The 26,485-nt window shown below is 42.1% G+C and overlaps 5 protein-coding genes across 14 annotated transcripts; 2 read left to right on the top strand and 3 right to left on the bottom strand.

Annotated features, from left to right (window-relative positions):
- Positions 1–152: 152 nt before the first annotated feature.
- On the bottom strand, positions 153–1,476 carry Gem2 (Gemin 2). Its single transcript, XM_065482013.1, has 6 exons — positions 1,197–1,476; positions 1,044–1,143; positions 773–916; positions 563–709; positions 328–507; positions 153–276 (listed from the first exon to the last, which is right to left on the bottom strand). Exons 1-6 carry the CDS (start codon positions 1,319–1,321, stop codon positions 181–183), a joined length of 792 nt encoding a protein of 263 aa, XP_065338085.1. The 5' UTR covers positions 1,322–1,476; the 3' UTR covers positions 153–180.
- A 764-nt stretch (positions 1,477–2,240) lies between these two features.
- Positions 2,241–12,596, bottom strand: loco (locomotion defects). Of its 10 annotated transcripts, XM_065481516.1 has the most exons (17): positions 12,371–12,566; positions 10,877–11,166; positions 10,639–10,818; positions 9,578–10,124; positions 9,132–9,377; positions 5,772–5,933; positions 5,064–5,213; positions 4,555–4,920; positions 4,282–4,500; positions 4,046–4,228; positions 3,797–3,994; positions 3,648–3,735; positions 3,471–3,589; positions 3,327–3,410; positions 3,115–3,223; positions 2,966–3,057; positions 2,241–2,774 (listed from the first exon to the last, which is right to left on the bottom strand). In XM_065481516.1, the coding sequence occupies exons 2-17, from the start codon at positions 11,161–11,163 to the stop codon at positions 2,487–2,489; spliced, it is 3,318 nt and encodes a 1,105-aa protein (XP_065337588.1). In that variant the 5' UTR covers positions 11,164–11,166; positions 12,371–12,566; the 3' UTR covers positions 2,241–2,486. The 10 variants fall into 10 exon arrangements, 8 of the variants coding, with proteins under 8 accessions (XP_065337588.1, XP_065337501.1, XP_065337410.1 ...); XM_065481429.1 differs by having other exon boundaries at positions 3,133–3,223; positions 4,282–4,920; positions 12,371–12,590; XM_065481338.1 differs by having other exon boundaries at positions 3,471–3,586; positions 4,282–4,920; positions 12,371–12,588.
- A 962-nt stretch (positions 12,597–13,558) lies between these two features.
- Positions 13,559–15,142, bottom strand: MED28 (mediator complex subunit 28). The gene is made up of 5 exons (XM_065482126.1): positions 14,983–15,142; positions 14,374–14,550; positions 14,105–14,317; positions 13,943–14,047; positions 13,559–13,883 (listed from the first exon to the last, which is right to left on the bottom strand). Exons 1-5 carry the CDS (start codon positions 15,040–15,042, stop codon positions 13,698–13,700), a joined length of 741 nt encoding a protein of 246 aa, XP_065338198.1. The 5' UTR covers positions 15,043–15,142; the 3' UTR covers positions 13,559–13,697.
- A 351-nt stretch (positions 15,143–15,493) lies between these two features.
- LOC135948356 (holocytochrome c-type synthase) lies at positions 15,494–16,795 on the top strand. The gene is made up of 4 exons (XM_065497580.1): positions 15,494–15,729; positions 15,792–15,851; positions 16,019–16,374; positions 16,430–16,795. The coding sequence occupies exons 1-4, from the start codon at positions 15,583–15,585 to the stop codon at positions 16,671–16,673; spliced, it is 807 nt and encodes a 268-aa protein (XP_065353652.1). The 5' UTR covers positions 15,494–15,582; the 3' UTR covers positions 16,674–16,795.
- Positions 16,796–17,711: 916 nt separating this feature from the next.
- Positions 17,712–26,477, top strand: LOC135934672 (proteasome adapter and scaffold protein ECM29). Its single transcript, XM_065476589.1, has 25 exons — positions 17,712–17,922; positions 18,399–18,529; positions 18,586–18,702; positions 18,767–18,885; positions 18,939–19,073; positions 19,131–19,542; positions 19,605–19,874; positions 20,724–21,070; positions 21,130–21,238; positions 21,292–21,378; positions 21,440–21,635; positions 21,688–21,914; positions 22,134–22,272; positions 22,330–22,932; positions 22,987–23,170; positions 23,223–23,340; positions 23,393–23,797; positions 23,858–23,967; positions 24,025–24,259; positions 24,512–24,827; positions 24,883–25,324; positions 25,385–25,586; positions 25,643–25,979; positions 26,040–26,111; positions 26,169–26,477. Exons 1-25 carry the CDS (start codon positions 17,901–17,903, stop codon positions 26,300–26,302), a joined length of 5,469 nt encoding a protein of 1,822 aa, XP_065332661.1. The 5' UTR covers positions 17,712–17,900; the 3' UTR covers positions 26,303–26,477.
- The last annotated feature ends 8 nt before the right edge of the window (positions 26,478–26,485 follow it).

Raw genomic sequence — 26,485 nt, forward strand, 5'->3', positions numbered from 1 at the left:
TCGATTAAATTGGCCATGAAATTTTTTAATTCCTCCAAGCAGTTTGAGAGCAGAACAAGATCATCGGCGAACATGATTAATTTGACATTTGGGAAGGTCTGTAAGAGTGCATTTATATCGGAGATTGAATATATAAAGAGAAATGGAGATAGAATAGAAAAATTATCATTGTTTTTATTTTTACAATTCTTCGAGATCAAGTTGACGGAAGTATTTGGAGACAAGACAAATTATGAGGTTGAGAGCTGTCACTAATTGCGCATCACAATCAACCTGCTATGATTATAAATTAATATCGAACACAATCAAAAAAGCGACATTACTTACCAATTTATCTCTCACGTTTGCGCATGTCCTCGCAAGCGCTCTAATAACGCTGCATACATCAGGCGTGAGTGGCAGCTCCAGTCCTGCCAGTAATGAATAAATCCACCTGCCTTGCTCTACAGTGAAACTTGTGGATTGCATCCACCTTGTATGGTACTCCAGTAACTTTTCTATCAACGGCTGAAATATTTATCAATTCAAATTATCTATGGATATTGGATATTAAAAAAACTACCTGGTCCAAGGAAAAAATAATGCTGGCTAGAGGAGGATGGAATTCCTCACTGTCTTTCATCGTTGGAGATGTTGTTTCATAAATTTTGGCACTAATTTCAGACCCAAGACAGAATCGGCACCAAGATCGCTGATCCCCTTTTAGTGGCTAAAATTACAAAAACAATTTACGAAGGATCACTTACATTTTGACTTATGCTTAAAAATATACCAGTTCTTTTCTCTGCACATTAATTGCTGTTATTGAGCTGCTCGCCTTCATTTTTGCCAGTTGGGTGCGGACATTGGAGAAATCAGAAACTTGGCAAATTTTCCACTCTCGAGGAACCAATTGCAAGGACAACGGATTTTCATCCTGCAAGTATGAGTTTTCAATTAAAAATCAATACTATTCACGAGATCATTCAGCACGAAAGAAATGCTGATTGTTTGACGTATATAGATACTTATATGTATTGATGAAGAAAAAAATATCAAATTACTTTTTTCTCAAAACCACTGCTGTAAACCACGGTTTGTTTGCGCAGCTTCTTTTCATCTATGACAGCCACAACCACATCCTCGCACTGTGACGCTTCGTGTCTGCAGATCACGGAATAAAAACATTTCACACGTGACACCATAATATTACTTACGCCACAAATCTCAAGTATTCAATGGCATCTGAAGGCGCCTCGCCAGGTTTTAAAGTAACCTTTGTCTTTAAAAGACCATCCACAGGAAAAGCCTTCTTCGCCTGATACTCGTCCTCGTCAGACATGATCCAGATATTATCTTGAGTGTGCCAAGTGTGACAAAACAAACGAAAATTCGAAAAAAGAAACAAAAATAACTTTTAACAGCCAAACATGTGCGTAATGTTTGGCCTTGGCTAGAGTGTATCATCTACTCTCCTTCTCCTTACTTGTAGCTTTGATTTGACGGCATTGACCGGCCTGGCCTGTTCTGAGTTCTCTTAACAAAAATGGGCGCGTCTGTCGCATGTTAACAAAAGGCGCGAAATCCATTTTCCATCAACTTGTAAACCACGGAGCGTGAGAACTTTTTTAATTTATTTTATGTGTTTTTGGTTCGAACCAAGGTTAATCTTTGTCATTGATCCGTAAACTTTTACAATTTTTTTTTGTAAAAATAGGTCATCATTACTTATTTAAAATTTAAGGGTTAATTTCGTAGATTTATGAAAACAATAATTTCATTCATTTTATTCTTTCTTAATATCGTCTGTCACTACAATTTTTTCCTTGAAGTGCGAAGAGCACTGTTGAGTTAAATGATTTCATAACCTTCATTACTGAAATAAAATTAGCACTTTCCCTTAAATTTTATTTCTTTGATTCAAAGTTATATTTTGGGAGTTTGGTATTCATCTACGTGTAGCAAATAAATCATCCAAATAATATTAATAGTAAAAAAAGAGTACCATGTAACTGTGACGATCAATCAGCTTTAATTGTTTCAATTGAACGTTGTTATTCTTTGTGAAGCCGATAATATCAAACTGGAACAGTCTGCTTTAATAACTATTTGATATATTTATGTTGTTCACCCTAGTGTCTAATAAATCATTCTTTATCAAATATCTTAAACATCAATAATACTTTGTGTATCATTTTTTAAAACTAAAGAATTTGATGAGATATGATTATTCACCTGGATATGATGATAAAGAAATATGATAGTTTTCCAAAGAAATTTTATTCTGAATTGTGCATGAATTAATATTTATAGTATTTGTATTCACATTAATTTACAGAAAATATTTAAAATATAGGTAGTTGAAGGACAGCTCTATAAAATTTTTAATTTACAAACCACAATAAATTTATGACAGTGTACAAGAAGTATTTAAAACTTACAAAACAAAATGAAACCACTCACACAAATCATCCAATAAATAATTTGATTGGCTTTAAGTTTCCTTTTCACACTATTGTTGTGGAATTTCTATCATCGTCAGAGGACGTAGATGGTGCCCACTTGGAAACATGCTTTGGGTATGTTTTCGGCTTGGGAGGTAAAGGTGGTGGGTCCATAGGATGTCGAATGGGAGGCGACAGAGGTGGCATTCTGCTGCCAAAGTAAGCCTCAGCCTGTTCCACCGTTGGCAACAACCCTGAAGACAGATCGATTCCCTCTGTTGACATCAATGGCAGGCAGTCCCCTTCAGAGAGGCGTCCTTTTTGGAGCCACCTTGGCGAGTTTTCTTTATCCTAACAGTACAAAAAATGCTTTATAACACTGTCTCTTCAATTGAGCTTAGCGCCAAATCTATAATTATGATTTCAATATAAAAAGCGAATAATTTTCTATTTTGTTAACCTGGACACATGCACTGAAGGAAGATTTTGGAAGTCTAAAAACCACATGCAACACCGATAGCTCAGCTCGCTGGCTGGCTCACCTTCAAGAAGTCAGGAAGTTCAAAGTTAATATCAGTGCCTCGCTGGTCTTCTAAACGGCCGCGCTGTGCTCTTTTCAGACCTTCGTAAAGCTCTATAAAATGAGACAGGATTTTGTTGATACGCACGCCTCTTCAGCTTGTCAACTCACCTTCACTTTCAGACTGACCTTTAGGGTTCACTCTTAGTCCAGGCACTCTTAGAGTATTGTCATGCACGTCAATGAACCTTGGCACAGCTCCTTTTTTGCTTTTGGACTCCTGTGAAAGAGAAAATCGGTTGTTTAAAGTTTAAACCTATGTCGCCTGGTCATGACAGGATCAAGAGTCGGCAAAAGCAAGCATCTTGGTATGGCCTACTGACCCTGGTTTTGTCCGTGAATGCAGAGTCTCTCCTCAGAAATCGTCCAAATATTCCTGAGCCGTGGTCAGAACTCCAGTCCTCAGACTGTAAAGCCGCATTTTATTTACAAGCTGAAGCCAAAAGCAAAGGCAAAGCAACTCTCACCTTTACAGAACCTTGGTCGGAGCCTTGAGCACTCTCAGTGGGTTTGCCCTGCAGTAGTTCCTCAAAAACCCTGTTTGTGATTTCGTCCAATGTAGATTTGTTTCCTTTTGCTTGGCCTGCTATAATTTGTTTGTAAGTAAGCTCTTTGATTACAATATTATTTCTTTGTAAACAAACCCGAGTTGCCGCTAATGCAAACTTGCAATCTCTCATTTTCGACAAAAGTGATTGGCTTGTTCACATCAAGCGGGGTTGTATCGCAAATCTAACCATGAATTTAAAATTAGTTATCGTAGGAAGTGGTTGAGCATTGATATCTCTATTACCAGTGTTACAATGGCATTCTCCAATTTTAAATTGTGCTTGTTCAGAATGGGCTTTAAAACTTCCGCCAATGTTTTTGAGGCCTTTGCTCTGACACCTAGGGTTTTCTTGCTTGGGAGATCAAGTCTAAAAACTACTCGTTGCTCAACACGCACTTCTTTCCCGCTGAGCACACTGCTTTCGTCCGACAAATTGACGCTCTAAAATATTCATGATTGAGCGGTTGGTTTATTTTTGTGCAAACTACTCACGTTTGACTGTCCAGAGGCGTAAATTTCAAATGTGCTGTATTGCAGACCCCTTTTTTCTAACAGCCGAGCTATGAGTTGCTTGACTGTGTCTCCGCGGACAGTTGAAATTACTGTTGTGGCACCATCAGGAAGAATTACTCTGCAGAGTTCGCCAGATTGGCTGACGTCGCCCAGCGAAACCGACTGAGACACAACGACATTACTTTCATATAAATTTCAGGTCGCCATCCTCTCACTTGTCTGCTGCTTGTGTTTCGTTGGATCAGAGCCAGGTCCGATGAGGCCAGAGACGATCTGCTGCTGGTCAGCTCTGACCTAATTGAGCTAGAGTCGTCGTGCCCTTTTTCCTCACCTCTGTCCCTCGATTTGGACCTTGACTGTCCCGAGTTTTTTCGCCCCCAGGGTAAGAGAGATTTCCGCCTCCTGTCTTCCGCGTCACTTTGGCTCTTCTTTAGCTGCATGGGGAAATTTATAGCTCGCGCGGAAGCAAAAATTGACTCAATGCATACTTTTCCAGGGTTTGGCTCATCCTTAGCGTGCAAAATGAGATCAGGGTCTAGATTGAAATGCTCTGACGAGTCCTTGTAGGAATCTGACTTAAGGAACCGAGGATAACTGTCAAATTTCATCAGGTTGAAGATTTGCTTTTGAGTGGCGACAAATAGGTTTTCTTTGGCTTCCTCCAGCCCATCTTTCGTCGCTTGCCTAGCCTGAGAGTCGACATTGACTGGTTCAGGGGCACCAGAGCAAAGGTGCTTCTGAAAAATGTTCTTGGCCAAGGCTTTCCGCGCCGCGTGATCCTTTAACCGGCGGTACTTTTCACATGCCACCCAAAAGTAGATGTTCTCGTGGCTGAATTCTTTCTTTAGAAACTCCTGTACAGTGATACATAAAGAAATAATGAATCGAGGAGCTTAAGTGTGCGCGAGTAAAAGATTTGAGCAACGACAAAGGGTCGGCAAATAATAGGAGGTCTTATTAGCATGCAAACAGCGTATTTGAGGCACTCTCAACTAACCGAGAAGGCGTGCATCCCATTGGGGTCATCAAGCAATTTCTCGAAAGAGTCAAAGCAGTTCGGTTTGGATGGGTCGACTTCGCCAACATCGCTGTGGTTCCTGCCGTGGGCCCCCAGAGCTCCTTTGGCCTCTGAGCTCTCCTTGTGGCTCTGAAACACGGCACCAGAAACAATTAGCTTCAATTCGCGACTAAACTCAAGTTTCGTTTTCTAAACTATCACGCTCGATGGATGCAGAGAGAAAACTAAAAATAAAATTTCGGGTGCAGAAATTCTAAATGACGCACAACGGCTTCATGTGAATGGATTTACCAAAACGCACGCTGCTAAAAAGCATATGTATTTATATTATCATAGGATATTCCGCGTTCAAAAAGTGTTTGCTAAAATCTAAGCGACGGCGTAAACCACAACTGACGACACTGGAAAGTATACAACTCTTCAACAACAAGCCATAACACACGAGAAATAAATTATGCTGGTGCAATAAGGCATTCACGGCGAGAGGAACACACACACGCGCACACACATACAAATATAGGAAATAAAACTCTACCGGAAATCATAAATAACAATAAATCAGGCTGAAAAAGAAAGAGGCGAAAAAAACTGTGATCAGATAACAGTGCGAGGAAGGAGTTGAGTGAGGGCCTCGCTCTCACATCAGTGCACACACGCAACGCTACGATTGCTACCACACAGGGTTACCTCATTGTCCACAATGTATCTACCGCTCGCGCCCCAAAGGGGGGTTAGTGGAGGCAGCATTTTAGGCGGCGGCGGCTTGTCGTCTTCCTCGTCGTGCGTGACACGGTGTAAAAATCCCAGGTACGAGCCGCCACTGCACCACTTTTTGAAAGGTTGTTCGCACTGCAGTTGATCAATTAAGAAAAAGTGGATCAGAGAGCAGTGGAGCTTAAGTTTAAAAATTATTCACAAGTGCGAGTTCTTGCGGCGCGGCTGTTGATAATTTTAAAATATTTTATCTACTGATAAGGAATGTAACTGGTCAAGTAGTGCTGTTATTTTTACGTTGATGTATCCATAAATATATACATATTTGGTTTTTAAACTGATGGTGACTCTCCTCGATCAAGAGAAATTTTCTAACCCTGGGGGATTTTGTACATGAGAAGACGATTCGAAGGAAACGAATCAGATAAACACAACACCACTTCCTACCCGTGGATCAAAGGCGAAGAATTTGATGCACAAGCCTGCAGAATTGCGCCTGGAATCCTTGCCGTCCGCTTTGAGCAGATCCCTATCCAGCCCCACGGTTTTTCTACGCAGACTCTTTCTGAGGAGCATTGCGGTGCTCACGAGGACGACTTCAAGAGAGAACTACGCCCTGGTGCGCGGCGGCAGGAAAACCACCGCCAGACTGACCACTGAATCACTTCAATGCTTCTACTTCTGACGTCATTTGTGTTTACCAACACTGTTGAGTTCCCGGTGGAGCCACATCACATATTATCAAAGTGCTGGAAAGGACCTTTTTCATTGATCATCCGGTAGATAGCAGATGTACATTGACGTAGGTTCACAGCCACCAGGTTAAGGTGAATGGGATTTTCAGCCGATTTTTGGCGAGGCGCGGTGACGCACTTTCCTCGTTTCCTAAATATACATGCACGAAGTATCTCAAGGTAGAGCGCGATGAATTATGATGTATAGCATTTTAAGTAGACCGCGCCGCCGCCGACGACCGCTCTTTAATCTCGACTGAGAAGGAGTATATTTTACACTCCACGTGAGCTTATATCAATCTATAAAGGTAAAAAAGTAAGCTACGTAACTTGACAATTACAATTTTTAATATAACAGTGTTGAATAATGTGGCAAGTCTGCTTTAAAATTTCGTGTCAAACAGTTCAGCTAGCTTGAGAGATTAAAATGACGGGATCGTTGCCATCGATAAAGAAAAAATCTCACGGGAGTAAATATTCAAGGCAGGCACTGACGGCGGTGAGAGCAAGAGACAGTGACAACTATGTAAATTAAAAAAAGCATCACGTCCTAATTCAAAGTGAAGAATGTGCAACGCGTTGCCAAGTGAAATGGAAACCCACTCCGCGCGGCATCCAACAAATTTTTGACTTCCTGTGGATTTTGTCCAGCCCTGTAAGGTGCTTTCGATGCTCTTCGACAACGCAAAGAAATTCTGGTTTTGCCCGCAGAAGGTTGCTGACTGGATTTATTATATTCCTCAGGTGTGTCATGCTCGGCTCGCGGGCGCATGCGTCCGCAAAGCTGCGAGCAGTCAGTGTTCCTTAGGAGGCCTCGCACCTGTGTGCACTATGAGTACCAAAGAAGCAATTTAGTACATTCGAAAGCCCTTGGACGCACTCGGGAGACGATTAGGCCGTAAGCTCCGCCAATGTGCGAGAAAACGCACTTTAAAACCCAGCGAATTCAGCAACGAGTTGAAAAAGCAAGCTGCGTCGACACTTTTTAAGGTTACTGTGACGAAACGAAACGTGCCAGCAGAGGAAATTTTATATTAATAGACTGACATTAGTGAATAAATAAAAAGGGTGCTGAGCGTTGAATGATAAGCCGCGCGCGGTGCTCACTCACTCAGTCGGACTGCTTAGTAAAAAGACAGTCAAGTAACAAAGGCCCCCATTGTCAGAGCGCACATCGCACCAAAAGCAGATCGAGTCAGACGCAAAAGACTCCTGGCGACAAAGCACACCGCACGCACACAAGTACAATCCCTCGCGGCGCTAATTGGCAATTTGCGTCCCCGCTCGCATACAATACATAAATGCACACACGTAACAATAATCAATCGCAAACGGGAAAGCGGGCTGTTAAGGTCGAGCTCGATTATGCGTTGCGCAGCGGCTACTCACAAAGTACAGTCTGGCAGGCAGGGTGAAGGCTCGAGGGCTGGCCTGGGACTTGGGGGGCTTGAGGGCCGCGGCGGCCTCCTGCTCGCCGCTCATGCCAGCTCCGACTGATTGACTGACTGACTGATTCCAGCCAGCCCCGCCGCTCGTTCCCTCGGCCTACCTCCACTCCTCCGCTCCTCGGCCGTACTTTACTGTACTTTGCATTCGGTGCTCGCTCAATCAGCCGGATTGTTTTTCTCTACTTTTTGCCCGGTTAGCCGCCGAACGCTAATTAGCTCGTTCTCGGCTGGCGTGCACGTAAAATTGTGCAAAACACGTTTCGTCCACAGCGCCGCATGACGAGTTTAATTAAAATGTCCCTTTGAGTGCAAAAGAGGAGCCCAAAGGAGGAAAACGGCTATTCCTGGCTATTTACTAGAATATTTGAATGGAAAGTGATGTGATGCAGCTGGAGATTATTTACAGCTTCGAGGAAGCGGGCCGCGCTTTAATTAAAATGCGCGCTCGTGTCGAAAATAAATGATGATTTACGACGCCCGATCCCATGGCGTGCGTAGTAAAACTAGAGAGAAGAAAATCGCTTTTGAAACGCAACACGCACACACACACTGGTGTGAGCGCTTTAGAATCATTTTACTACTACACCGCGCGCAGACATCGTTAAACACGCTTTTTCATCACCCATCAGTGATTGCATTTCTACTTTCAATACAAGCAAGTGGCCAGTCGTCTGCCCCTGACCCAAATTGCCGCCCCACTCGAGCGGCAGCTGCCGCCGCCCCACCCCCGTCCACCCTCGTTGGGGCAATTCGGCTTTCTTTTTTGAGGCACCTTTTGTAGAAAAGACTCATCGCGGAGATTAAAAGGAACGCTTTGATGTCCGGCAAAATAAATATCATGGCTCGAAATTTCCGATCTGCAGAATGTTCGCCGAGCGACATCTGTGAAAGTCGACCTCTAGCAGGCCCCCACTGCTACCTCCAGAGAGAAAAGATGAAGAGCTGAGAGGTGCTAACGGCCTTGTCTAGTATTCACGGTCGATTTTATTCCCTTTGTCAAGAGGACACGTTCGCGAAAATGGCGTATTTGTTCATTATATTTTTTTGCACACATTCCACGCACTTGATATTAAAATACGCTCAACTTCACACCCACTTTCATTGAAATTAATTAAAAATCGTAGCAAAATATAAGTTATCTAGTCACTTACGTCCGACTCGTCGTCCAGCGTTGGTGGCGGCGACTGGCTCTGAGGCGGTTGGCTAGGGGGTTGCATGGGGTGTTGGTGGTGCGTGGGATGCTTCCGACGCCGCCGCTGCCGTCCCTGATCAAGTCTAGCCAAGTCCTGCAGACTGCCCCAGTGGTCTATTGAGGTCATTGACTCGTCATCACCTGATGGCAGAGCAGGACTAGCCGCAGGCAAGTCTTCCAGACTATGCGCAACGTTACCATAAACCTAAAAACACAAATAAAAAAACGCTCCCATAAATTTTGCCGTAATACAAAGTTTTAATTTAATGAATAAATAGAGATAGTTGACTTGAGTTAATCATATAAATACAAGGAAGGATCGAGGCAAGCTTAAAGAAAGGTGTCTCAACGTCACAAAAAAGTAGTGATTTTAAAGATTAACAAGTTGTTGCTGGCATTGCTTACCTTGGGACTTAGTTTTCGCATTTGTTCAACAGGCGGGTCAGGCATCGCCCGCACTGTGAGTCTGTCCTGCAGAGAGTCTTCATCGCGGAAACCTATGCCAGAGTCCGAATTACTTGACGGACAACTGCTGGCATTACTGCGTGGAGGAGGGGGCGGAGGTGAAGCAGCCGCAGTGAGGGATGCGATGGCCCTCAGGATGGGGTCGGCGTGCGATGGAAATTCAGCACAGCCGACCCCATTAGGAGTGCACGCCACTCGAAACGCGGCGGCTCGCTGCAAATGCGCGAGGTGAGGGTGCAACGAGGGGTCAATCATGAACACATGGCACGCGGAGCCGACCTCAGAATTAGTCACAAGACCGAAAAAACGTCTGTCGTCTGCACAAGCGCCGCAAAAGGCAACTCGTTCAGCACCAAATTCAGCGATGGTGCCACCACTCGCATCACTGAGAACCACAGAGTGTCGACGGCGAACTGACAAGGCTACTACTGTGTGCACCCTGCGTTCTGAACGCATCCGACGGACGCAGCTCCGAATTACTGCAAGCCTACAAAGTAAACAAAAAAGGATTTTTTTAATAACAAAATTAAAACCGTCAAAGACAAAAAATAATGCATGATACAGTTTCATGAGTTGTGTTTTAATTGATATTTAGAATAAATATTGACTGTGGGGAAAGAAAAGTTTGATTGCATATTTGACTTAATTCATCATTAAACAAGAAATATTAACACAAAGTTAACTTTAAAAAAAAGGATTGAGTGTGTTTTGAGGAGTATTTACAACCAAAATAATTCGTGTGTTACATTATAATATATTTTGTCTGACACATATTACATAATTTCGATTACTCACATACTGATTCAACTTGAGAGAGGTGCCTTTGCAAGCAGCACAAGCCTAAGCATATTTTTCCAGTAATATCTAGTGTTATAGTCTGAGTGTCTGAGACAAATACGGTCACATACATGAGGAAGCACGCATTTTATTAACTAATCAGTGTCCTATGTCCTATTAATGCGAATTTACTATGACTGAAGGAAATGAAGAAGCAATATTACCTCGAGCCAGGTGTAAGGTGTCTAGGAAGCTCAATAGTGCCGAGGTAACCAACGACAGCTCTAAGTTCTGCAGGAGGTGCAGCACTTCGTGGTGACAGTCGCACAGGATTTCTCACAGCTGTCTCTCCATCCGAGTCGCTGCTGCTGGATTGCTCATGCCAGTGCGGTGAAACGTGCAGACTGGAATTGATGAATTTTAAAATTTCACGCTCTGCCATTCCAAGAATATCTTTCTTACCGCAGGCGGCCGCAACTTGAGCCGATCAGACGAACCACGGTGTCGTGCGGAAGTCGATCAACATTTCGGCCGTTGACGGCCATGAGTGCATGCCCAGGTTGCAGCCCTGCGATCTCCGCTGGACTGCCAGCAACTATGCAGCTGAGCAGGCACGGCTTTTGCCCCGAGATCGTGAAGCCAAAGCCATATGCGCCGCGATTCACGTCAACGCAACGCATGTTCCGAAGTAAAGGAGTCGTAATGACACCTTGCGACGAACGCCGCTTCCGCCTTCGCACTTGATGCATTTGCTGTAGAGAAAGAAAAGTCGATTATATTTTTTTAATAACATAATGTCTAATTCATTGGCTTGTATCTGCATTCAAATATAAAATGAGTGTTGAATTTCAGTTTGGAATTTCATATCTTCACCCTATTATACTGTGACCTTAATTTAAACATTTTTTTGTTTATTTTTGTTTTGTTTTAACAGCATGGAGAACAATTATTAAACATTAAAAGATATCAGAGATTCTTGAGAGCAATTTTCACTTGAGGTTTGCTGTATAGTGGAAATTGAATAACAGACCTCTCAGTTCAGAGATGTTGAAGGTTTTATTTATTCATCATTGAAAATAAAAAAATGATTGTATTTAAAGAGGATTGATACTGGAAAATCCTTGATACCAATGCATGAACTCATCCCTTAGGATTAATTTGAAGCCAAAATTAACCTAACTAAGTTGCACTGGAATTTTATTAGAAAAATGGCTGCAAAGTTAGCTTGGTTTTCAAATGGTGAGGATTGTCTCCCAACTTGAAATCTGATTGTATTTCCAAACGAAGAGTTCCCCTAAAAGTGTCAAACACTGTACATTTTTGACGAGAGGAATCAAAATCTGCCAAGATGATGTAAATTTAGGGGAAAATTTGAAATTTTTCTGTATGTATTTTATAGTTTTATTGCAAATTGTAGAACTAATTGACTATCGATCAGCTGCTTATTACATCCAACAATTATTCAAATAATTTTCAATTATTGTCGCCCTCTTTCAATCCCCTTTGAAGAAATATCAAGGATAAAAATATCGTATTCTTACAACAGGATTCCAACAAGCTCGTTTCGCATTCATTGAATGAGTTAGTAAAATTACGGTTGTGCGAGGGTCATTATGTGTTATTATGCATCAACAGATGATGTGTTCCCATAGACGCAAAAGGTTGAAGAAAAATAGAAAGTGTTTTCCTTATTTGGAACATCTTATTCTCGAAACTCCTACATTTTCTTGAAACCAAGGGTTCGAAATTAGGACTTATTTGACAGTACAAAGACCAACTTCTCTAAAAATTCTCTACAAAATTCCCAAAAGCGGATTTTAAATTGTGCTAAATAAACATTAAACTCGTTCGTTCAAATTCCCAAAGGCTAACGGCCAGCTTTTCTTTGCCGCATTCGAGTGTTTTGATTCCCTAGACTGTCTTTCAGCGGCTACGTTGAAAGTAAAAATGTCTCACCTTTCGATGGAAAGCGAAGTTGGGGTCAAATCGATCTCATGACCTCTTTAAAAGGCAGCGATAACACGACGAAGGGTGAAATGAAAACAGCAACAAACGGACAACTGGACTGAACTGAAGTGAGCCTGGGGCGCATCGCTACCAGAGCCACCTGTGCGCAAGCATTCAACTCATTACAAACGTGCACGCTCTAGTGCACTCGCCGTGCTTCCTCCTACTACCGCGAGCACTGATTGGAATCTCATTTCTTTCTGCACACTGATATTTTACTCAAGCAAATCATCAACATCTGCAGCAGAGATTGAGTTCATAAATTCCTTCAGATTTTTTTACAAGGTCAAAGATTAATTCTCCTGAAATAAAAATCGTCGTGTTAGAGGAACGTTTTTATTTACAACTACAAATTTTAACTCTTTCGCTCTATCATTATTGTTTCATAATACATACATAATTGAATTGATTTAATATTTTTTAACTAAGCAATGGAATTTTAAGTCTAAAATATAACATGGTTATAGATTAATTTTAGGGAATGCGCCAACTATTTCAACACTATAATTCATCTCATTTACCTTTCACCCTCCGCTTGTTTATTATGAGTATATTTTTCGTAATCTTAAGGACAGTGGTGCAAATGCTCTGGGTATATACAAAAATACAAAAGGCGGCACAATATGAGTAAGTTTACACACGGGTATTTACAGTTAATTTCATAGACATTGACTGGAAGCATAGATACACAGGAACTTTACATGGCTTGAATTTCCAAGCAGGTCAATGAAGCAGAAGACACATCTACAAATTAGAGGCATAACAACAAATCCGGAGTCCGCATTTGGACTGTCGGTAACAGTTTATGGGCAGAAGGCGCAAGGCGACTGACATGCGTGAACACACTGCAGGACACTAGCGTTTGGACACAGAGACAATTGGGCGAGTTTAATATTTTAAATATTTTTCCCAACTGAAAACTTTACTAACGGAATAATATCTTCTGTAACTAAAGCTTTACAGCATTAAATAAAACTTGTATCATAAGTATTTCGGCAGATGTTTTACTTCATTTACTTGCAGAGCGAAACTTAAGAAACAAAGAAAGACCAATGGAGAGAATTAGAACGAAACGAAATCTGGTCCCAGGCATGACTTTGTGAGGCAAGTAGTGCTTCAATAGGGGAGGGACTGATATTTTTGCGGTCCCATCCCCGTGATACGTGTGCGTGCATGCAATGGAAAGGGCCTATTGCGGCGGGCTGTACTCGATGCCCGGCTGGTTGGCACCGCGGCCCCTTCCTCGGCCTCTTCCGCGCCCCCTGCCCCTTCCCCGTCACCTTCTTGTGTCCGGCATGCCTATGTTGGACGTGGTCTTCTCCAGGTAGGCCAAGGGACCCTGCAAGCCAGCTTGCATGGCACCACCTGGACCTGGAAAGCCCATTGGGCCTCTTGGAGGACCTTGCATGAACATCATCTGCTGCTGGACAGGATGACCTGCAGCCGGTGACATCGGGGGACCCTGAGGTGAAATATAGTGTTGATAGCTGGAGCTCAGTCAGTTAGCAAATTTTACTGTACTTGTTGCATTTGTTGCTGCTGTTGTTGTTGCATGAGGTGCTGCTGTTGCATTTGTTGCTGCTGCAAGACCACAGGATTTGGGGGACCTGGTGCCATACCTGGAACCTGGGGCAAAGCCGAATTTTTATGGCGCTCTTTTAAGATAAAAATAAATAACATTACTTGATTAGGCATTATTCCAGGCTGAATGATTGGTGATGGTTGTGGAGTCTGTTGTCCAGGAGGCACCTGACCAGGAGGAGGTTGGCCATGCGCTGGCGACTTAGCCCAACTTTGCAGATCAGCCAAAAGGTGTTGCCATTGAGCTATTTTTTCATAATGCCTCATCAGGAGCTCGTCTTTGCGAGCCAGCTCCACTTTCAGTTCTTGGATGTCCTTGACGAAATTTATGTTTAAATTTTATTAGTGGAAAAGCATTACGAAGTACATACTTCTTTCACAATGAGCTCAGGTTTCAAGGCTGAGAGGAGAAATCTTTTCTGCAAAAAGAACGCTTCCATCTGACGAGCCAAATCTACGAATCGCACGTTGACTTGGTCAACTTCCGACCTTAGTTCATCCACTTCAACTTTTTGTGCATCGTCTTTAGTCAGTACACCTAAGCATGCCTGCAATTCAAATGGAGTATTAATTTCGTTTTGTTCTGTAAAATTCTGTATAATTTTTCGCACCTAAATTTGATTCGAATAGGACAATATAACCTACCAGCCCCTACCAGCACACAATTTAGGTGTGGGGCTGTGTCCTCCAGCCCCTATTAATACGCACCAAAGAGTAATAATTTTTAGCCTTGTGGCTACCACGACGTGCATGTTTGCGTCAGAACCATGGAGCATTCATAATGTACACACATGCATACATTGTTATTTATCTACTTTGATTTTAGGTGAACTGAGACTAAAAAACAGCGCATTAGAGCCACCAGGAGTAGGAAAAAATTTCCCTTCACAATAATTATGTATGTAATAATACATATCTACATAAAATATTTGTATGCAAAAACATTATGTCTATGTATGTATGTATGTATATCTATGTACCTGAAAAGCTTCTTCAAATTCATCAACGATGTTGCCATTCTCATTCGTTGTTGTAGCCATCTTCGCTGTCAAAAGTACGAAATTGACAGCGGTAGAAACCTATTTCAATTTAATTTCAGCAGCTATAGCGTTGATCAGACACAGCAACCGCCATATTTATAATGTGTTAACATAGTTCGTTTTCACCGGGCATCAGCTTCAGTTCCACTTCCACTGACTTGAGACTTGCCAACTAAATAATATTAAAACTCTGAAAGAAGAAAAAATACGAAAATCAATCTGATTATTTTCAGCTACGAAAAACGTTCAAAATATTAATATTTACCTTCACAATCATATCATCAAATTTAATATCATGATAAAATTCTGAAAACGCAGATAATAGTCACGAGCCAGGTTATATTATTTGACACAATACATTATGTTGATTCCTATTACGTTGGTAAAACTTTATCAATCAATATTTTCATCATTTCAACAGCTGATGCTAACTTTGAAAGCATGAGGTAGGTGACTAGGAACTGAACGGTGAATTCGTAGTGAAGTTAAAACTCGCGATTCTTGAACATTGTTAAATAGGTTTTCTTGAAACTCTGAAAAATGGGTAACACGGTGTCTGCTGCTGAGACTGTGGCTGCGCACGTGACAGGTTCATTGCCTAAAGGTCACCCGACTGTGAATTTGAGCAGCCTCGAACCTCCTCCGGAATGTCCCATGCACAGGAAAGCGGAGGCACCCAAAGCAGAAGTAATACCTATGCTCAATTTTTTTATATTATAAATACTAATAAAAAATTTGGTTATTTTCAGGCCGTCTTAATCGGAGAGTGTCCAGTTGGGGGCGGAGGCGATATCGACCCGACTAACATGGTATGATTTAGTTTGTTAATAAAACTTTGGATTAGGATCACATAAATTATTGTAGTAATAGATTATTATGCAAGACATATTATCAGTGGAGAAGCAAAGATTCAATTTGTCCTTAAATCTCGCGTCACTAATTGTCATTGTTTTTAATTTTATTAAATCATTTGCAGATGCCTCCACCAAATCAACAACCGTCACCTGGACAACCCTTCCCCCTTCAAACTGATCGCCAGATATCTTCAATCCCTAAAGTGGGCGACAAAAAGGAATACTGGGTATACCCTTCGCCACAAATGTTTTGGAACGCTATGCTGCGTAAGGGATGGGTATGGAAAGCTGAGGACATCAAGAAAGAGGATATGAATAACATCATTAAGATTCACAATGCCAACAACGAACAGGCGTGGCAAGAGGTACTCAAGTGGGAAGCTCTTCATGCAAAGGAGTGCGGTGACCCAAGGCTCAAGAGTTTTGGAGGCAAAGCCACACAATATTCGCCTAGAGCAAGGATCAGACAACTTCTAGGGTAAGAACATATTTAAAATCACGTACAAAAATACAAAAATAAATTTTGGAATCAGCTATGAACTGCCTTTTGATCGCCACGACTGGATCATTGATCGCTGCGGTAAGGATGTGCGCTATGTGATCGACTACTATGATGGAGGTGTAATCGATGGCAATACCTACCAATTCGCATTACTGGATGTCCGGCCAGCTATGGATTCCTTTGACAACGTTTGGGACCGCATGAAGGTTGCGTACTGGCGCTGGAAATATGAAAGAGAGGAGAAACAGCAGCAGCAGCAGCAGTCTAGTAATTAAGTGCTCATTGTGTAGGGAGGTCATCTAATTTCATTAATAATTTATAGCTTGTGAGTAAAATTAAAGAGGTCTCACTGCAATAGCTCAAAGATTGTAGTTTATTTCAGTGAGATTGTTAAGAACTCTTTCTCTTTCATTTAAACTAAATTTGTATTAATTAAATTAGCGGCAATGGAGGGAAAGGAAATGGAGATAATATATGATAAAGCAATTTAGTTAAAAGCTCAAAATTTGTCAATAATTATTTAGTTGAAAATAACTGCAAGTACAAAAAGGCTGCCATATCTGTAGATGTCTAACTTTAATCTCTGAGGTCAAACCATGATTTTTCACATGTGCATTAAGTTCATTGGTTGGCATTGTAAAGGCATTCAAAAGAGTATCTAAGCAATGGGAGATATAAAAGCATATCGAGGACCTGTTACTGCCTGTCCTATATGTCTGAGATGGCAAAGGGTGATTAATTAACAAAGGAATAAGATTGCATAATATATAAGCAGGTTTTAATTTAAAACATCAACCGGAACATAAATGCTATTGTTAATCAAGATTTCAAGTTTAGTGTACAAAATACAAAAATTAATATTATCTGAATAAAACTGTTTTGGGAGAACATTGTTTGTTAAAAGGAAGTTGTGATCTATTTTTACTTCCTGGCTTTAATTTTAAAAAATTACAGATAGTCCCAGTTAAATTAACCAAGACTGGTCAGAACTTGTTTCTTCCAGTGCAGATTTTTTGTTTAAATTTCTTGCAGAATTCTGACTAGTTGAATGCCTTGCGATTTTTCTCCTTAAAAAGCCCCATTTTTTTTCATTTTACCCAGACAAAAATTAAGAGGAAAATAGAAATTGGATGCTACATTAAGTCCAAGCATATTGGTTAAATATTATATGTGGTGATAAGAGAACAAAGGAAAAGAAAAAGACAACATCCACTTCCTGTCTGGTTAGAGCTCCCAGCCCAGGATTGGAAATTATGCGGCGGAGCTTTTTACCGCCACTTAAAATCCAAACAAGCTGCGGTGCTCTGCGATGCAATTTTGGCGCTGTCGTCGTCAACACTCAGCAGGCAGGCAATTTGCACGTGAGGCTCTGGATTTCGGCCCGACTTTACTACGCTCTTGTGGTGACCATCGAGCCGAACTCGTAACCAGGAATTGCCTGATGGTGGATTAGTTCAGCAACTGTACTTTGCGTCCTTGTCTGGACTTTTCTCTTATCGAAAATGGCAGCTACCGACGAGTTGTGTCAGTATCACGAATGTTTTTCATCCCCTCATTTCCACCCCATGTCAAGGGTGTCGACACCTTGAGATGCTGTTGAAATGCTTGCTGAAACTGAAACTTGCTTTTTAATTTAATCAAATGAAGCATGTTAAAAATGAGAATTCTTTCAGAGTGAGAAATGTGTCTAGATGACAGGGCACTTTCGTTTTCTGACATCCCTGCAATTTCTGCTCTGAAATACATATTTTTTGTCACCACGAGGTTATGATTTCATCCGATCATTTAACATTTATTTTCTACCCTAAAAATTCAGTCAAATACCTACTGTGAATTTCCTAAATTTATCTTTTTAACTTTTCTTTACGCTTCGTGATAATTAACAATTAAATAAAATGTCGAAAAATGTGACAGTTAGTATTTATTATTTAAACTCACACCCAACATGTTTTTACGATACTCTATTAGTTTGGTTTTAATTCTAGTTATTAAAATTCCAGCGCTTCTTGAAAAAGTTGTTTTGCGTATTGGTTCAGCTGCCACTGATGAACAACTTCAGAGTGTCGTCTCCAAATTTTTACCGCCTGTTCTCCTGAAGCTCTCCAGCCAGCAGGATGGTGTTCGGAAAAAGGTCAATGCTTATTTATCTCGTGGTTCAAGTCCATTCAATTTTAACCGTAATGATAGGTGCTGGAGCTGCTCGTTCATGTCAACAAGCGAATTAAGAACCGACCCGTAGTTCAGCTTCCCGTTGATGCTCTGCTCCTGCAATATCAGGATCCGACTGCCAGCACTTTCGTGACTGTAAGAATGATAAATATTCTGAGTATTGTGAGAGGCTCAATACTTTATTGATATTTGGTCACAGAACTTCACGATCATCTACATCAAATTAGGATATCCTCGAATGCCAACAGCGAAACAGGCAGAACTTGCTCCATGCTTACTGAATGCCTTGGTCGACAAACCACAGTCTCACCAAGACAGGTTGAATTTCCCCTTAGTTTATCTGCGCCCTCCTGATTAATCAAAAATCTCAGCTTGCTCTTGCTACTGATGCCAATTATGGGCGAGGTCAAATTTGAGGGTTCAAATTTCTTCAGGCTCAGTGAGAAGCCAAACCTGGCAAAGTTGCTCCTAGAGTTCATGCTTGACATGCTCCTTCTACCTTATGGGTATAATTAAATTTGCTCTTGAGGAATGACTAAGATATTAATTTAATAATGCTGCAGTGCTCGGCCTAGCAAAGCTCCAGTTGCAGTCGCTCGCCAACAGCAAAACCAGCAGCAGAGTCAAATGCCACAACCAGGTGCCCAACAGGGTGGCCAGCAAGCAGCGAATCAATGCCAAGTGCCTCCGGGAATGTCCGAGTATGGCTTTAAGCGAGTGTGCGGTGAAAACGAGTTGAAGGCGGAGCAGCTGGAGCAAATTAAATTGGGGATAATTAAGTTTCTGTCTGGATCTGATATACCAGACGCTGATAAGCTGTGCCCCCTCTCTGTTGCCGCAGCTGATACAAGGTTTGCTGTGGCCGAAGCCGCAGACTCTGAGCTAAAAAAGATTGCGCATAATTTGGACTGGAGTAGTCCATCGCTCATGCAGCTCGTTTTTCTCATTTTCCTCGGAAATATTCCGGCCAAGCAGGTAGTTCCAACTCAAAACAGATGTTTTGAAATAAATAATCACATGATGATAATTTTTTACAGGTTAAACAGGAACTGAAACGTTACCCGGCAAACACAAGGATTCGTCTGAAACTGCTTCCCCTGTTGTGCAGAGCAAGAGGCGCAGCTCTCCAGTTTCCGGCTTGTATTCAAGTTGTCTTTGATTGTCTTTACGGCCACAACACCAATCTGCGCCTCAAGCTTACGGCGCTTCAATACACGACTATAATCATCCATGCGGCGCCTGCTTCTCGACTCAGTCCTGTAGCTGGAGTCCTCTTATCAGGCATGCTGAAACTCATTGCCGAAGAGGTAATTTACAATCTGTGAAGCATACTATTTGTGGAAAACTTTGCCTTTTAGCGGAATATATTTGGGTTATTATTTTGAGTGGCATTTTTCACCAAGAAAATCTGGAGAATCTTACTTGTTAGTTATTCTTGAATCTGCAGAACATTGAGTTTGTTTGGGGACTAGTACATTACTTATACAAAGAATTCTAATTTTTCTCTCATTTTTTCCAATTGGGAACCAAGGAAACCGTTTGATTTCCCTTTCCATTTGATTACAATTGCAAAACTACTCAAGCAATTTTTATGATTTATTCTCCATTCAAATATTTTTTAGTATTGATAACTTAGAAATCAAGCGACAGTAAGAACAACATCACAAATGCAACTTACTATGTAGTAAGTTAAAAAGCTAGATACAAATTATGATTAAAAAATAATTTAGGGCTTTAATTTGCTAACTATTAAATGAAGAAGTTTTTTTAAAGAGTTTTGTCTAACCAAATTAATTAAATTTCAACATTTCATATGCTGGCATGCTACAGAATTGATTACAACAGCATATCAATCCCATTTTTCAAATTAGAAAAACAGATTTTGGTCTGAAAAACTACTGAAGCATTTTTATTCTTACAAATGCAGTAAAAAAGTTAAACTTTGGGAAAAATAAAACTAAAAATGAGGCCCATAATGTGGATTTCCGCAGATATTTTATCGATCGAGAAATTGATAGCAGTTAATTACGTTTCACGTGGTTATAAATCATATGATTTGTGGTCATTTGACCATGACATTTCAATGCTCAAAAATGATAGTTGTCTGGATCAATCGACTTTCACAGTCTTATTAAAAATATTGTATTTAATTTCAGCAAGACAAACAGTTGAAAATTCTTGCGTACAGCACTGTTGGCCGCTTGGGACACAAAATGCCTATATTGGTCAGCAAGGATTTGACACTCGTCCAGACTTTCTTTGACGCTCTAGCTCAAGAAGACCCTGGAGTGAAAGAATCTGTCAGAGAGGCACTTCTTAATTTTTCCACTGCCTTTAACTCGTTGGACCAAGCAAAGAAAACCATGCTGGCAGCTATGCTGGCAAAATCTGTTGAGTCGCCAGAGTCCATGGTCAGATTTGTTGCTGTGCGCTACATTATTTCTGTGTTTGATTCGAAGGATGCACTGTCAAGATTGATGCTGCTTCTCGCAACCACCGATGTGTAAATTGATATTCTAGCCCTGATCTTTAATATTGATTAATAATTGTGCATACTTACAGCAAGGACGAGGTGTCCAATGAAGCGCAAAAAGCACTTTATGGCATTGATAAGGGGGAGACTGATGAGGGTCGACCTGAAATGCCCACATTCTTTGACATGGTCACTCAGGTTGAATTTTTAATTGATTTTTAAAGTAAATAATAATGAGATTTGTCTCGCAGATCAAACAGAAAATTGAATTTAGGGCCGAATCCGCAGCGCCTGGAAGCTTGAACACTCTACCCTTTTCTCCAGAGGTTTTCACCCAGGTAAGCGAGTTGAGAGACACAAATAGTCATTTGGATTTATCAACCCTGCATTTACCCACAGATGTTGACGTTCACAAGGCTTTGCTTGGCTTCTGAAGCAGGAGCAAAAATGGCTGCCCATGTCGCTCGGCCGCAGCCTCTAGCTGCTACCCCGACACTCCGACACCACATTCATCAGGTTTTGGCTAATGAATCCACTGCTGCGTGCCTCAAGGAATACTTTACGCTGTTGCTTGATTTGCTTACAGCCTCTCCAGGTACATTTTGTTAATCTCATCAAGTATGAGGATTAATTCTTTGTGTTGACAGTTGTGAACCCGTTGTGTTTTTTGGTGGAGCTTGTTGGTTGTGCACCTGAAGAATTCGCTCCATCTCTCTGCTCCAGCTTGAAAATGGTCACTGGCCTGTCGGTATCTACAAAGAGAGGCCTCAGGGAGATGGGATCTCAATTATATGGAATAATGCTGGCATACACCGAAGATGATCCAAAGTTTGAATCCTCCTTGTGTGAGCTCAACAAAGCTCTATCAAGCAAGGTGAGAAATGACTTGAAGCTTTCACTCTACGAAGGTATTCTTGGTGATGAGATAATCGGTCTTGTCCTCGTTAATTGAAAGTTAAGATTTTTCTTGACAAGTTTTGGCTCCAACAGGGTGGGATAGTTAAAATCTCAACTTTCAATCAACGAGGACAAGTCCGATTAGTTCATCACCAGGAAGGTAAGAAATGTCTGATTGATTTCAATTTATTTTTAGAATTTTGAGACCAAACATGGAGCCTTACTGACTTTGGGCTTTGGACTGGAAAGAAGGTTGTTTCTCCTGCAACAACAGAACAAGCTTTCTGGAAAGCTGGCATCCTGGCCTAATTTAAAACAAGCTGTTTTATCCATAAGTATGAAATTGTTTGTTTAAATCGCAGCATAAATCACTAAAAAATCGTTCCCAACAGTTGGACTTGTTAATGACAATCAACAGATGTTGAAGTCTTCAGCGTGCTTTGCCCTTGGAGAAGTTGGTCGCCGTGCCAGTTTACCCCTAGAAAAGGGATCCTTGAAGGAGGAGCCTGGCAAACTTGACGTGGCAAATCAGCTATTGGGAATCGTGCGCAACAACAAACTGCCGATTAAGGTGAAAGAGGAGGCTGCTAAGGCTGCTGGCCTCCTCTGCGTCGGGGAGAACTTCCCGCACCGGCGCGAGATCATGCAGAGCTTGCTCGACTCTGCCAAGGAGAGTCGAGAGGTGGATGCTCACCTGATGGTCAGCGAAACACTTGTCACCTGTGCACTTGGACCAGGTGGACCCAACTCAAGAGACTTGTGGAGTGTCACAGAAGAGGAGTTCAGAGTGCCGCCTGAGACTGATCTGACTCACCTGGAGTGGCTGCTTGAGCAACTTTTGGGCCGCATGGTTCCTGACCTCCATCCAGCCTCTCGGCAAGCCTCTTGTATCTGGCTACTGGCCATTGTCAAGCACTGCCACAGTTTGACCCCGGTGGCTTTGAAGAGAACTAAAATCCAATCTGCTTTCATGGACCTCTTATCTGATAATAATGGTATTTTTTCAATGGAAATTGAGCATCTCATTCTAACTTCTTATTTTTTGTCAGATTTGGTCCAGGACCTTGCTTCCAAAGGATTAGGATTTGTATATGAAGCTAGCAGCGAGCAAGAGCAGAAAGAGCTTGTCCAAAACTTGCTTGAACAGCTTTCATCTGGGAAAAAAGCAGTCCAAAAAGTAACTGCAGACACCAAAGTATTTGCAGAAGGACAGCTGGGACAAAATCCATCAGGGTATTGTAACAATCAAGCTGTCACTGTAAAAATTTTAATTCGTGTTTCACAGAGGAAATCTGTCCACTTACAAAGAGCTGTGTTCCTTGGCTTCAGAGCTCAATCAGCCAGACTTGATTTACAAATTCATGCACTTGGCCAACCACAACAACGCCTGGAACTCCAAATTAGTGAGTTGAATTAATAGTTTCAGTGTAACAGAATTAGAATGGGCCATTTCAGGGAGCTGCCTTTGGATTCTCAAGCATCATGGCCAAAGCTGGAGAGCACTTGGAACCGTATATGCCCAAGTTGGTGCCAAGGCTTTACCGCTATCGCTTTGACCCAAATCCACGAATTCAAGCCTCGATGGCATCCATTTGGCAAGCATTGGTAAAAGAGCAGAAAGAAACAGTTGACCGCTATGAGTGTGAGATTATGGAAGATCTGTTGACGAACCTAACGTCCGGCCAGTGGCGAGTTCGTCTTTCCTGCTGCAACGCTGTTTCCGATCTCTTGCGTAGCAGAAACTTGTATCCTTTTGTGCGCCAGGTTTCTAGACTTTGGGATACACTGATGTTAGTGATGGATGACGTTCATGAAGGTACCAGGCAGGCAGCCACTCACGCTGCTGAAACTCTGTCAAAGGTAATTACATTCGTTTGGGGTCACATGAGCATTACTTCATTTTGATTCTCTGTGTTGCAGTCGCTAATCAAGATATGTGGTGAGGACCAGGCCAAGGCTGTAGTTGCCGAGGTCCTTGAGTCAGTTCTCAATGGTCTTCACAGCAAGGTATCCGAAATCCGAGCTGTTTGGTTAGTGTTTTAAACTAAGACTCGTTCGCATTCTAATCTCTGCTTCCATGTGCCCAGTTTGTCGACCATTAGTGACTTGGTTAAAACTTCTGGAGATCTCCTAGTACCGCATCTACGAGTTATTCTCGTTGCTCTCTTGCAAGCAGTTGGCGAGGCTGATCCAGCCTCTTTGAACACGCTAAGTCTCCAACTTTCTGGCGGTGGCACGAGCGCCCAAAAGCAGCAGGAAATCCTAGATCACGCTAGAGCTCACTCTATTCGCGGCCATCCAGCCATGCAAACGATCAATAGAGTGAGTCATATTTTTCCTTGGTGCATTTTTATCAATTTAGACTGCGTTTTTTTCAGTTTACAAAAGAAATTTACAAACTCTTCCTTTTCAAATTATTTAAGTGTTTTTTTATCCATCATAAAATAAAAAAATGATCAAATTTACCTGTAATCAACTGTCTTGATCGAATGGCAAGCTTTTTATTTTTTAAATTTTTTTAAGTCGGAGTTTTTATACTTTTTTAATTAAAATTAAAATTTGGTTTCGATTTAGCTGATGCTTCACGTGACCGTTGACGTTGTGTCCACTTGCGTGTCCGATTTGGCTGATCTGTGCGGAACGCAGGTGCATCTGGGCACAAGGGTGGGAGTGGCCCACTTCCTGGAGTTAATTCTTCGGCAGTTGGGCGCGGATTTAAGCCCGCACATGAGCAAGCTGATCTGGGCCATGGTGAAAGGACTGGAGGACCGCAATGCGGCGGTGCGCACAATTTTCGCACAGACTCTAGGTCACTTGCTGCACATTGCGGAGCAAAACATCGCACAGAAAGTGCTGGCCAAACTGCAGAAACTGTACTTTGACAAACAAGGTAATGCGGGCTTTGACCTGGCCTTTGGATGGTTGTAAATTTTCTCTTGATTCAGACGATGCGACGAGTGGTGCAATAGCACAAGTGCTGCTCACTCTCGGGCAGAACTACTCTGACGCAATCAAGGATCACATTCGCAGTCAAATCATTCCTCTGGCCTTCCTCGGGATGCACACAGCTGCAAGTCCAGAAAACAACCTGAGGGAATTGTGGACAGAAGTTTGGACCGAGTCGGTGACGTGGACCGAGGCCGGCCTCCGAGCGCACTTGCCCGCCGTCACGCTCATGCTGAAAGACGCGATCGAGTCGCGCAGCTGGAGTCTCAAGGCCCAGTCGGCCGAAGCGATTTGCGCCGTGGCGGCAAAGCTCAAGGGTGACCTTCCGGCCGAGACGCGTAAGGAGCTGGCCACTCTACTCCTCGCCGCTCTCACTGGCAGGACATTCGCGGGAAAAGAAGCCATTTTGGAAGCAACCGCGAGTTTCACTAAGAGCTGCAGGTGCGCCTCAAAAAAGCTTCCAATTTCCTTCTGAACGATTTAAATTCATTCCTGTTGCAGTGTTGCCTTGAAAGAAGAGCTTAACCAAATAGTAGATGATAATCAGGCTAATGATATTTTGAAAGCGATGATGAGAGAGGCAAGAAAAGAGTCTCCGCAGTACAGAATTCACGCGCTGGTAGCCCTCGGAGACACACTGCAAGCCCTGGAGGTTGATTCCTTTGAAGAAGTGTACACGATGGTCACTCCGATCCTGAAAAAGGTAATGCCGTTGCTTCATTTTTTTTATTGAATAAACTCATTCTGTAAATTATTCAGGGCCTGAATGAGAAAGATAGTTCCGATAGTGAGGACGACAAGCCTGGTAACAAGGGTGGAGAAATACGCATCCGACTGAAGGAGTCGTGCTATGAGTGTCTCGGCAAAGCTTGGCCCAAGACCGTGGAGACGCAGACCAAGTTTCGGCTTCAGGTGCTGCAGGAGTGCGTTGAGCAGCTTCCTTCGAGCCCCCGCTCCCTCCAGGTGGCCATCATGGCTGCCCTGAAGCAGTACATGGAGCACCTGCACCTTCCCCAGGAGCCGATGTCAGAAGATGAACCTGACGAACTTGAAACCATCCTAGCACAACTCATAAAGGCTCTTTCCTGCGCATTGAGTGAGTTTTTGCGCTGTTATAATGTAGCTCGACTTCAAATTATTTATTTATTCTCTTTAGGTGTTCCAAAGCATCCAAAGCTCCGGAAAGAGGCTCTCGGTGTTTTATTCTTGTTGGTCAAGAGACTGAAAGGTATAATGAACGTTTCACTATTTCAAGGAGGCTTATTTAATTCAAATATATTTGCAGATGAGGATCGCAAAAGCCAGATTGCAAATATTGAGAAAAAGTTGAAGAAAAACCTGGAGGAGGCAAGTCGAGACAGCTTGCCAGAAATCAAGTCTAAAGTTGCAGACATCAGAGAACTCTTCAAAGGGTTGTAAATGTGATTCATTTTTCACGTTGTCTTTCTCCTGTATTTTAACATTAATTTCTACGCTATTTGCAAGCCCAGCAGTGTCCTGATATCGAGAGAGGACTTTCCGCCTTTCTTTTTGACTTAAGTTTCACAACTTTTAGGCAGTCTAATAAAACTAAGCTCAATTTACATAACCGTAACCAATGGT

Source organism: Cloeon dipterum, chromosome 1 (genome assembly GCF_949628265.1).
Source record: "Cloeon dipterum chromosome 1, ieCloDipt1.1, whole genome shotgun sequence".
Taxonomy (NCBI): Eukaryota; Metazoa; Arthropoda; class Insecta; order Ephemeroptera; family Baetidae; genus Cloeon; species Cloeon dipterum.

Coding starts and splice junctions, on each gene's coding strand:
- LOC135948356 (XM_065497580.1), top strand. CDS start 15,583: ATGGGTAACACGGTGTCTGCTGCTGAGACTGTGGCTGCGCACGTGACA. Junction 15,852..16,018: donor ATATCGACCCGACTAACATG/GTATGATTTAGT, acceptor AATCATTTGCAG/ATGCCTCCACCAAATCAACA. Junction 16,375..16,429: donor AGGATCAGACAACTTCTAGG/GTAAGAACATAT, acceptor TTTTGGAATCAG/CTATGAACTGCCTTTTGATC.
- Gem2 (XM_065482013.1), bottom strand. CDS start 1,321: ATGTCTGACGAGGACGAGTATCAGGCGAAGAAGGCTTTTCCTGTGGAT. Junction 917..1,043: donor GCAGTGGTTTTGAGAAAAAA/GTAATTTGATAT, acceptor TCATACTTGCAG/GATGAAAATCCGTTGTCCTT. Junction 710..772: donor ATGTGCAGAGAAAAGAACTG/GTATATTTTTAA, acceptor TTGTAATTTTAG/CCACTAAAAGGGGATCAGCG.
- MED28 (XM_065482126.1), bottom strand. CDS start 15,042: ATGGCTACAACAACGAATGAGAATGGCAACATCGTTGATGAATTTGAA. Junction 14,318..14,373: donor CTGAGCTCATTGTGAAAGAA/GTATGTACTTCG, acceptor AATTTCGTCAAG/GACATCCAAGAACTGAAAGT. Junction 13,884..13,942: donor AGCAGCAACAAATGCAACAA/GTACAGTAAAAT, acceptor ATTTCACCTCAG/GGTCCCCCGATGTCACCGGC.
- loco (XM_065481254.1), bottom strand. CDS start 11,163: ATGCATCAAGTGCGAAGGCGGAAGCGGCGTTCGTCGCAAGGTGTCATT. Junction 10,819..10,876: donor TCAAGTTGCGGCCGCCTGCG/GTAAGAAAGATA, acceptor CATCAATTCCAG/TCTGCACGTTTCACCGCACT. Junction 9,378..9,577: donor TGCGAAAACTAAGTCCCAAG/GTAAGCAATGCC, acceptor TTGTGTTTTTAG/GTTTATGGTAACGTTGCGCA.
- LOC135934672 (XM_065476589.1), top strand. CDS start 17,901: ATGGCAGCTACCGACGAGTTGT. Junction 18,530..18,585: donor AGGATGGTGTTCGGAAAAAG/GTCAATGCTTAT, acceptor CCGTAATGATAG/GTGCTGGAGCTGCTCGTTCA. Junction 22,273..22,329: donor ACAAGCTGTTTTATCCATAA/GTATGAAATTGT, acceptor CGTTCCCAACAG/TTGGACTTGTTAATGACAAT.